At 39.4% G+C, this 12089-nt stretch overlaps 1 protein-coding gene across 1 annotated transcript in view; it reads right to left on the bottom strand.

Annotated features, from left to right (window-relative positions):
- Positions 1–12089, bottom strand: part of Lama2 (laminin subunit alpha 2) — a 581125-nt gene that overhangs the window by 390156 nt on the left and 178880 nt on the right. Inside the window, exon 4 of the mRNA XM_059272617.1 lies at positions 5538–5780. Within this exon, the coding sequence (XP_059128600.1) occupies positions 5538–5780 (243 nt within the window). The remainder of the gene's footprint in view (positions 1–5537; positions 5781–12089) is intronic.

Raw genomic sequence — 12089 nt, 5'->3', positions numbered from 1 at the left:
TGTGCTTATTTCATCATGTTTTCTTTCATTGATGAACTTTAACATAATCTCTTTTTTTCTTATTTATGACTTCATTTTATACTTAAAGGAAATTATGAAGGTCTGAATGAAAATGATCATACCATGCTTAGTCAAAATCGTGTATTTCAGATAGTGGTGAATATTTAGATACTGTTACTCCAAGTGAAAAGTTATCTAAAAGCACAATCTTATGAATGAATAAAAAGAAAATGTACATGAAATTAAATATGAGACACAAGAGACAGCTGTTTCTTCCATGTTATTTCTCCCCTAAAACTAGAAGGTCAATTTAATTATAAGACATCAGGCAGGTCCAAACTGAATAATAGTCTACGAAAATATCTTTTCAACAGGTCTTAAAATATCTCTAAGAACTATTTCAGATCAGAGGTTATGAAGGAGACACAATTCTAGATTCATTGTTGTCTCCTGAATTGGATTCTAGAAGAGAAAAACAGACATTAATGGAAATATTAACAATACCTGAATAAAGTCAGTACTTTGACTCATAATGCTGTACAAATGAAGGTTGACTATTTTGCTTTGACAAATGCATTGCATAAGACATTATCTAAAAAAAAAGACATTATCTATAGTAGCATCAGTGTAAAACTGTAGCTAGAGTTTTCCTGCCTGGCCCACAGTCAGGACAAATCTCTTTCACCTGCCAGTCCCCCAGCCACTCAGACCCGACCAAGTAAACACAGAGACTTACATTGCTTACAAACTGTATGGCCGTGGCAGGCTTCTTGCTAACTGTTCTTACAGCTTAAATTAATCCATTTTTATTAATCTATACCTTGCCACATGGCTTGTGGCTTACCGGCATCTTCACATGCGGCTTGTCATGGTGGCGGCTGGCATTGTCTCTCCCTCAGCCTTCCACTTCCCAGAATTCTTCTCCTTGTCCCACCTATACTTCCTGCCTAGCCAATGGCCAATCAGTGATTTATTTACTGACCAATCAGCAACACACTTGACATACAGACCATCCCATAAAACTATGTCATGATTCTGTGCATCTTTTAATTATGTAAATGTAACACAATTCCAAAATTTAAAAATGCATGTATGACTCTGATTTTCTTTCTAGTAAGTCAAATAACCAAGACAAACATTTCAAATGGCAAACACCAACCAAGTGACATAAAACACACAAGAACATCTGTTTAAAGCTATTTGAGAGCTACCAAGAAGATGAAAAATAATGTCTAGAGAGGTGCTGGTGCACTGTGAGAAGTCTAGTCCTGTGGGCATATTCCTGTCCTGAAGACACAGCTGAGAAGACTAAGAAATGCTTTGACAACCCTGCTTCAGAGAGCAAAAGTTGGATTCTGAAACTTGAAGGGCTCAGGACTTAGGAAATTCCATGTATACTGGCTTGGACTCCAAAGACAGGATGCCCAGGAATGAGTGTAACAGGAATTAAAGCAGCTGTCACCAGATTTTGCCAAGGCTTTACTCATCTGAGAGTCCCAGGAATTTAAATCCGTAAATTGTTTAAAGAGGATCCAGATTGCTATGTGAGGTAGGCAGAAGCATCAGAAAACCCTCCCAGGAAGAACATATCCCAGTCCTTCAATTATTTCCACAAACATTTTTCAAATGCATTTTTTTATGCAAACTAATGAAGTATATGTGAATGTAGACAACATAAAAAAAAAAAAACCATCCAGTAATTGGGCAACAAAACACATCCATAAAGGCCATTGACTTAGCAGACAAAATTTTCAAATAAATATAACTTTGTATTCTGGGAAATAAAGACACAATATTTATAGGTTGAACACAAATTATATTATTAAATTAATACTATATTTATTTTTAAATATTATGTATTTTTGTCCATGTCAGTGTGGGTCTGAATAGAAGCCAGATGGTATCAGTTTCCCTGAGGCTGGAGATACACACAGCTGTGAGCCTGATCCAGGTGCTTGAAATTGAACTCAGCTCCTCTTCAAGAACAGTATGTTCTCTTAACCACTGATCTATCTCTCCAGCTCCCTAAATTTAATGTTTAATAAATATGAAATTCCAATGGAAAACTAGAAACTTTAAACTTCTACTTGGAATTGAACCAGAGACATTCTAGGAATTAAAAATATTGTAAACAAAATTAGAATTCTATAAACAGTTTCAATAGTTTTTACCTAGCTCTGGACAGAATTTAATACAGTAACAAGACATCATACTGAAATATTTTGTAAATATACAAAAGGAAAAATGCAGAAAGGTTATAGACTGCCCAAGTGAGAGACACAAGTGTAAGGCACAAAGTGACAAATATGTGCTAATTTGTTTTGAATTGGAACTGTACAGGAAAGGACTAAAGAGGAATTGTATATGGAAATACTCACAGAATCATGTCTGCCTTCTCTTAATCTATTTTTTTTTTTTTTAGAAAATAGCATATTCCACAAAGTGAACTCCATAAAATGAGGAAAAGGTCTAGGAGAAGCTTGTATTTAAGTCTTATTCTTAAATTCTATCATTCTATTGAGAGTATTGGAATATCTCTGTTCCTTACTTCAACTTTGTCCCTATAAGAAACAAAGAGACTTGAGGAAACACATCATGGGAAAATCTCGATTACCTGTTCTTAGTCCTCATCAGTGAGTGGTGGTGTGGACGGCTGCTCTTTCCAACAAAATAGTTTCCACCTTCATTAGATCAGCTGTGCCTGTTTACAAGTCACTGTCACCCTTGGCTTCTTGACTCCTGCCATTCTCCTTGAAGGAGGGAGTAAGGAGGGCCAGTAGACCCTCACTTGAGATTCTGGATGTTCCTCATAGCCAGTTCTTTGCAATTCTGTAATAACTGTATGTGGCCTTGGGGTCCTCAGGATATGCTATGATAGAGTATATAGAATGGGGGATGTTAACTGAAAGGGGGTTTGGTCTATGTAGCTACAGGAAAATCATCCTGCATGGTGAGTGAAACTTGCCAGTGTGGCTGCTATGGAGTCTCCTCCCATGATTCTGCAAGAAGCTCTCACCCACGGTCTTCAAGTCCAATAAACTCATTGGTTCTCCAGGGTAAACTTTGATGGAATTGTCCTTTGGTTTGTCCTTAGGACCTTAGGAAGAGGACAGAGAAGCTGTCCCTTCCTTTGTCCTTTTAGGGAAGAAGGAGTCCTTTAACTTTTCAGTGGGTGTTGTCTTATCTTAAAAGACTATAGACCACTGAAGAAACAAATCAATATGATCTGTGGATCCTAGATTTCAGAGATAAATCCCATTATACATAAGATGTATGTCATGAAAATAGAGTTGTCTAATTGAAGGAAACAATTGAGGAAAATATAAGGTTAATAGCCAGAGATAGTGAGATAGTGAGGGATACATTCAAAGTGTATTATATATTTAAGTGGCAAGGTCTCTATAAACCACCACCAAATAACTAGAAATGAAAGAAAACAAACAAGCAAACAAGTATGTTTGTTCTTGTTGGCAGGTTGAATCAATCCAAATGTCAGAAAACCATCCATAATGCCTAAGAAGGAGTTACTCACATAATTGTATATTACATAGCTACCTAAGTACACTTTATGTTGCTCAACCAACTTCTGAATTGGAGCATTTCTTAAATGGTAAAGAAGAGCTTACAATATTAGATAATGATTAGCCTTAGGTAAAAACTGGAAGAGAAAAAAAAACAGTAAAATTCAGCACGCGCACGCGCGCACACACACACACACACACACACACACACACACACACACATATATATTCTCTGTATGTCCCTCTTCTTTCTCTTTTAAACAAACTGTCCTTGAATTAGCTGTCTCTGGGCACAAAGGTTGAATAGCTGTTTGACTTGGTGCATTTGACTCCTTGTCATTTCTCAGATTGAGATCTTTGCTGGGTGCACCATTTGGAATGGGTTTTTCCTTCACAAATATTGTTTTTTGAGCATGCAATTTGAGATATGATAAGGGTACTGTTTTTGAATTTGTAGAATTAAATTGCCAAAAAGGAGTCTGGAAGACACGTCAAAACCTGAACTTCTTCTCCAGAAGTTATTTAGAGGCAATCTAGATTGACTATGATGGGGATAATAGAATGGGAATGTGGCTTTTCTGGAAGTGTTTATAGAAGATGATGTGATCCTCTGATACTGGACTGGGGAGAGCATATCAGACAGGGCTACGGACTGTATCCCACATAGGAATGTTTCTGTTTTGAACTTGTGATGCTGAAATATGCATTCAACCTAAATATAATTTCCTTCTGGATCTTTTCCCAGCCTAGTTGTATGCAGGACAATTCCTTCTCGTGAAGTCCAACAGCCTTAGCTACAGTTCTCCATCCACTGCATATCACACCAAGATACAGTGTGCCCTCAGTGAGTGTTCTGCAGTGTGCTGGGTTGTTGGGCATTGTGCTTTTCCATTTCATGTCTACAAATCACTCATCTGGGTCTCCTGCTCTCATACAGCCACACCGATTTTACCTTCAATAGAGTGTCATCAAGTTGCATGAGCGACTCAACCCTGGGTTGTAAAATGGGCTTTGTGTTAGGTATTTTTGTTCACACCAGGCTGCTGAAAGTGTTCTGAGCGTATGTAAGATAGGGTTACAAAAGACCTACATAAGATAGGTTACAAAAAGATGTGATGCCTAGTAGGTTGGTGCATTAAATGCATTAGCTACTCAATGATATTTTCATCTTGCGATGGATGTTTCAAGATATAAGCTCATAGGTAGTTTTAAGTACAACAATTCATTTGATCATGCTTACCAGCAAAACAATTTAACTATCTCTTGTGTTCCTTATTTATGAGAGGTGGAACTGAGGCACAGAGAATTTAAGCAACTGGACCAAGAACACACAGCTAACATCATGGAAGTCATAGCCTGGATCCATGGATTAAAACTAATGAATGAAAACTAGAATATTATCTCCAGGACAAAGGAAGAAAAGAAAAACAAAACCACACTACAGGGCAGTCAAACACTCTTGAATTATGTGTGCTTACATAGTAATTGAGAACTTAAGCACCTGGACATAAACTTTCAGGAAGACTTCACCAAAGGGATAATATCACACTGTGGCCCTCCATGGTGACAGCAGAAATGCATACAAAACGTGACATGATTTATTTTTATATGGTTTCATTTTGGTTTGCTTGTTTGCTTTTTATCATCCCTCTCCTTTGTCACTATCCTCAGACTGTGTATGCACACTCTGGAGCTTTCTTCGGGTCTCAGTCTTTCTCTAGTCACTAGCAATTGTCATCATCAGGAAAATCTCCTCAGTTGTAAAATTAATCTCCAGCTTCCCAGCTCAAACCCATTTCCTCATCTCTGATCTTTATTGGAGAGAGGAGACACATTAAGGTGGTTAATATTCTAATCACCTTGGGTTTTCTTCTTGATTTAATAACAAATTTAAATCTACTTGGGCTAAATTCCATTTAAAACCTTCCAAACATTAATTACTGTTATGCTCATGTCTCTCTGATGGGGCTTATTGTACCATATTCAGTGTGCTTCAATGCAGCTTCTCCATCTTACCTCTCCATTTTCTAAAGGGTGGATCTTGGAATAAAACGAAGTGCAGATGACCTCATCATCTTTGGCATAGGATGGTGGTCCAGTGCGGGGATAGATATTGTAGAGGGTCAGGCACTCCGTGTCTGTCACTGCATGATACTGCCAGGGTTTGTACTCCACATCATCCAGGGAACGTTCCAAAATCCAGTTTCCAGGCCGAGGGGAGTTGGCTGCTTTCACGATCACGTAGGCAATCTGGAACACCTAAAGATGAGGGACGACAGCATAGCTTTGAGCGCCAAAGTGCTCTCTCTTAGTTGTGCCAAAGAGAAAGGCAGCCACTATCTAAGAGTTCATCTCAGATTTTGCTTTATAAATCAATTGTGTCCTGCAATAATGATTTTAGTATTGCATACTCATATTTCATACTTTCTTGCTGAGACAAGCTGTTTCTTTTTGACAACCATGACTTGGAAGGCCATAGGTTAAGACTAGACTCAAGTTCTCTAACAACTCATTTGTATTGTTTCACTTAGTTTTTCAAGTTCTCTTATAGCATCGTCATGCAAAACACTTCCTGCATACCAATATTCTCACCTCATATTAGAGGCAAGAAAATATGGGCTAAAAATGAAACATTCTTATTTAAATCCACTTAATCCTCAAAAATGTAGACCTTGTGTGTGGCATTAAAACAACAACGCACTTCAGGGGCACATTCCTGTGCTCAAATTGTGGGTCCAGCTCTGTGCAAACCTAGAAAGATTATTTTTTCCTGCCTCTAGTTTAATGTTCTATGAATTAAGATTGAGAATAAGCACATCCCAAAGAGATAACTATATTAAATGGAATAATGTACAAAGGGTACCTGGAAAAGCACCTGGCAGTAGATACCCAATAAATGTGGCTTCCTTTGAATGCCCACATAGAAAATATGGATTAGAAATACCAGTGATGTCTTGGAGCGATCAGGAATACAGGGAACATACCTAAACATAATAAAGGCAATTTACAGCAAGCCAACAGCCAACATCAAATTAAATGGAGAGAAACTCAAAGCAATTCCACTAAAATCAGGAACGAGGCAAGGCTGTCCGCTCTCCCCATACTTATTCAATATAGTACTTGAAGTTCTAGCCAGAGCAATAAGACAACATAAGGAGATTAAGGGGATACAAATTGGAAAGGAAGAAGTCAAGCTTTCCCTATTTGCAGGTGACATGATAGTATACTTGAGCAACCCCAAAGATTCCACCAAGGAACTGATATAACTTATAAACACCTTCAGCAACATAGCAGGATACAAGATCAACTCAAAAAAATCAGTAGCCCTCCTATATACAATGGACAAAAAAGCGGAGAAGGAAATCAGAGATACATCACCCTTTACTATAGCCACAAATGACATAAAATACCTTGGGGTAACACTAACCAAGCAAGTGAAGGACCTATATGACAAGAACTTTAAGTCCCTGAAAAAAGAAATTGAAGATGTCAGAAAATGGAAAGATCTCCCATGCTCATGGATAGGCAGAACTAACATAGTAAAAATGGCAATCTTACCAAAAGCAATCTACAGATTCAATGCAATCCCCATCAAAATACCAACACAATTCTTCACAGACCTGGAAAGAATAATACTCAACTTCATATGGAAAAACAAAAAACCCAGGATAGCCAAAAGAATCCTGTACAATAAAACAACCTCTGGAGGCATCACGATCCCTGACTTCAAGCTCTACTATAGAGCTACAGTAATAAAAACAGCTTGGTACTGGCATAAAAACCGACATGTGGACCAATGGAATCGAATTGAAGACCCTGACATTAATCCGCACACCTATGAACAAATAATTTTTGACAAAGAAGCCAAAAGTGCACAATGGAAAAAAGAAAGCATCTTCAACAAATGGTGCTGGCAAAACTGGATATCAACATGTAGAAGACTGCAAATAGATCCATATCTATCACCGTGCACAAAACTTAAGTCCAAGTGGATCAAGGACCTCAACATAAACCCAGCTACTCTGAACCTGCTAGAAGAGAAAGTAGGAAGTAGTCTTGAACGCATTGGCATAGGAGAACACTTTCTAAATAGAACACCAGTAGCACAGACACTGAGAGAAACAATCAATCAATGGGACCTCTTGAAACTGAGAAGCTTTTGTAGGGCAAAGGATACGGTCAACAAGGCAAAGTGACAGCCTACAGAATGGGAAAAGATATTCACCAATCCCACATCTGACAGAGGACTGATATCCAGAATATATAAGGAACTCAAGAAATTAGACATCAAAATGCCCAACAGTCCAATTAAGAAATGGGCTATAGAACTAAACAGAGAATTCTCAACAGAGGAAACTCAAATGGCTGAAAGACATTTAAGGAATTGCTCAACATCCCTAATCATCAGGGAAATGCAAATCAAAACAACTCTGAGATACCACCTTACGCCTGTCAGAATGGCTAAGATCAAAAACACTGAAGACACCTTATGCTGGAGAGGATGTGGAGCTAGGGGAACTCTCCTCCACTGCTGGTGGGAATGCAAGCTTGTACAACCACTTTGGAAATCAATATGGCGCTTTCTTAGAAAATTGGGAATCCATCTCCCCAAAGATCCAGCTATACCACTCTTGGGCATATACCCAAGGAATGCTCAACCACACCACAAGAGCACTTGTTCAGCTATGTTCATATCAGCATTGTTTGTAATAGCCAGAACATGGAGACAACCTAGATGCCCTTCAACTGAAGAATGGATAAACAAAATGTGGTACATATACACAATGGAATACTACTCAGCAGAGAAAAACAATGACATCATGAGGTTTGCAGACAAATGGATGGACCTAGAAAAAATCATCCTGAGTGAGGTATCCCAGACTCAGAAAGACAAACATGGTATGTACTCACTCATAGCAGGATACTAGATGTGGAACAAGGATGACTGGACTGCTACTCACATCACCAGGGAGGCTACCTGGAAATCAGGACCCCAAGAAAGACACAGGGATCGCCCAATGACAGAGAAATGGAATGAGATCTACATGAACAGCCTGGACAGGAGTGGGGGTAGTGAAGGGCGAGGGTCGAGGGAAAGAGAGCTTGGGTGAGTGGGAGATTCCAGCTGGATCAACAACAGAGAGGGAGAACAAGGAATAGGAGACCATGGTAAATGAAGACCACATGAGAATAGGAAGAAACAAAGTGCTAGAGAGGCCCACAGAAATCCACAAAGATACCCCCACAACAGACTGCTGGCAATGGTCGAGAGACAGTCCGAACTGACCTACTCTGGTAATGGGATGGCCAAACACCCTAATTGTCGTGCTAGAAACCTCATCCAACTACTGAGGGATCTGGATGCAGAGATCATGACTAGGCCCCAGGTGGATCTCTGGGAGTCCAATTAGCGAGAATGAGGAGGGTTTATAGGAGAGAGAATTGTTGAGACCAAGGTCGGATAAAGCACAGAGACAAATAGCCAAACAAACGGAAACACATGAAATATGAACCAATGGCTGAGGGGTCACCAACTGGATCAGGCCCTCTGAGTGGGTGAGACAGTTGATTGGCCTGATCTGTTTGGGAGGCATCCAGGCACTGGCACTGGGTCCTGTGCTCATTGCATGAGTCGGCTGTTTGAAACCTGGGGCCTATGCAGGGTCGCTTGGCTCGGCCTGGGAGGAGGGGACTGGACCTACCTGGACTGAGTCCACCAGGTTGATCTCAGTCTGTGGGGAAGGCTTTGCCCTGGAGGAGATTGGAATGGGAGGCGGGCTGGGGGGAAGGTGAGGGGGGCGTGAGGGGGGAGAACAAGGGAATCTGTGCCTGTATGTAGAACTTAATTGTATTGCAAAATAAAAATTAAAAAAAAAAAAAAAAGAAATACCAGTGACATGTGCACAAGTGATTCAAGCTATAACATAATAAATGGGGGGGGGGGGGGAGTTTCTGTGCTTTCTCTTTGTGAGAATTAAATATCTAAAAAATCTAAAAATCAGAGAAGGAGGAGGCATCATTGCTATAATTTGACAGAGCAAACCCAGGGGACAGAGGCCAGGGAAATAGTAACCTTTTCAAATCTGTATTCAATTTGATCACACACACACACACACACACACACAGAGAGAGAGAGAGAGAGCATGCTGAATGTTTGTAAGAATGTATGTGTGTTTGCAGTGCAATAAGAAAGTCTCAAAGAATAATGTTCACATATTATGAAGTGTCATTTTTGTATACTATCCTAGGAAGAAATAAAGATGCAACCTAGATAAAAACACCATCTCTCTAGAATGGAAATAATAATCCATAAAAAGTAACAATAAAGCAATATAATAATTTCTAGACTAGTAAATCCTATACCATATAGGGATTTTGACAGCTTTAAGATCACTGGATGATGAGGTCACTAGTGGGGATGAACCAGATGACAGGTCTATCCAACAATGTGATTAAAGGCTCTGCTGTGTCATAGAGGGAATCCTGAAAGGAATATTCTAGAGAAACGGTATTGGCCAGTAGAGCCCCATGAATTTATGTATAGTACCTGTGATATACTTTCAGATAGCAAATTTTAAAAAATAAAAACTTGATATAGAAGGGGCAATATGGGTCACAGATCTTTCTAGAAGATGCTTCCTAGAACGTGGGCATACCATGGGTAGTGAAAAAACACACAATCCCTCAGATGATTGAAATTAGCACTTGTGGTGATATTTTTGTTTGTGCTCTAACAAATAAAGCTTGCCTGGAGATCCGAGTGTGGAGCTAGCCACTAGAGGCCGGGCAGTGCTGACGCACACCTTTAATCCCAGCACTTGGGATCTCATGTCTTTAATCCCAGCTCGTGGGAGGAAGGAACGGGAAATGATATGATGGGCAGAGTCAGGAGCTCAGCCCTTTTGGTCTGTGGATTCAGCAGAGGTAAGAAGTCTCTCCAGTGGCTGTCTCCTTTACTTCTCTGATCTTTCAGCATTTACCCTGATAGCTGACTCAAGTTTTTATTATTAAGACCAATAAGAATTCGTGCTACAAGAGCTAGTATTTACTTGTTAGATAAAGTTGAGGGAAAGCTGCTGGCTAAAACTCTGAATACCTTCTGTTGGTAAGCACTGTTGTCCAGGCATTTAAATGCCATCTATTCCTTGAGGCCACCAGACTAAATTTTGGAGTAAGACATGGAACAGCCAAGATGTCTATTCTGTTCAGAAAGAGGTTGTGCCATTCTGTTCTTATGAGTGCCATTTAAGTGGGAAATGTTTATGAGTTTAATTTGTGTGTGTGTGTGTGTGTGTGTGTGTGTGTGTGTGTGTGTGTGTGTGGTGTGTGCCCGTGTGCACATGCACAGGTGCGCATGCAGGCCCAACAATGGTGTTGGGAATTTTCTTAGATGATTTTATACCACATTCATTGTGGCATAATCTCTCACTGCCAGAGCTTGCCAATATGACTAATCTGGTGAATCATTTTGCTCTAGGATTGCCCTGTATCTGCCTTAAGAGTGCTAGATTTATACCTTTTAGATGGGTGCTGGAGATTTGAACTTCAGTCTTCACAATTGCACACAAGAGTGTTAACCACTAAACAATCTCTGTAGCCCCCAAGTTTACATTTCTGTAATCTCAGATACATATATATCTATGTATGTTAATATAAATATTTAAAAATGTTTATGGTTTGAGACAAGACTATTTATACCATGTTAAAGCCATTTGCTTTAAGGAGGAATCAAGGAGAGATGGAACATGAGGGCTCTTTCTTCATCCCAGTCCTGTTATGTTACTTGTATTAACACAAATGTCTTACTTTCCAACAACACGATTATTTTTATTACTATTTTGTAGTTCTGCAACTTAGATCCAGAGCCTCTCACACACTAGGAGAACACACTATGATGGAGCTGAATCTGTAACCCTAGGCTCACTTGTTGTAAATGGCCCTGTCTAGCCCAAAATTTGTAATTCTTCTACCTCAAACTGAGTATAGGGACTGTAGTTAATGCTGGCTTTCTATGAACTGGATGGCTCGAACTCCATTAGCCACAATATTTGCTGTTTCTGAAATTTTAGGTGTTGGTCTTAAGGAATTATCTCCATTTAAGTAAATCCCAGTCAACAATCCATCAAATGGATCTCTTATTGAGGAATATATCAACTGATCCCTCATAAGGAATAGAAAGAGAGACTGGCCTCTACTGTACAGCTGTGAAATAATCTCTTCTTGGTTATTTGTAATCCTAAAGCAACTTTAGAAGGCCTTAAAACAGTAAGAAGAGAGAACAGCTAAATTGTGAGCACTCAGAGAACTAGGACTTTGGTTGGCTTTTACAGCTTTAGAAATGCTGTAATTTTTACTACACTATCTTGAGACAGGGAATATTCAGCATTTATGACATGTAGCTGAATAATCAAAATCACTGAAGCATCCCTGTTCCTGCTTTTAATTTAGCTCTGGCCATCTCTGTTTGCAAGATCCTGCATCCTAGTCAACACCAGGGCATACATGACTTGGAGGAAGCAAGGCATACATTTCCCTGCTGCTTAGTCAGCCTTGGTGATCTAATAAAAG

The sequence above is a fragment of the Peromyscus eremicus genome, chromosome 8b (genome assembly GCF_949786415.1).
Source record: "Peromyscus eremicus chromosome 8b, PerEre_H2_v1, whole genome shotgun sequence".
In the NCBI taxonomy this organism is placed as follows: Eukaryota; Metazoa; Chordata; class Mammalia; order Rodentia; family Cricetidae; genus Peromyscus; species Peromyscus eremicus.
The sequence above is the reverse complement of the archived record's forward strand: the minus strand, read 5'-3'. Positions and strand labels throughout refer to the sequence as shown.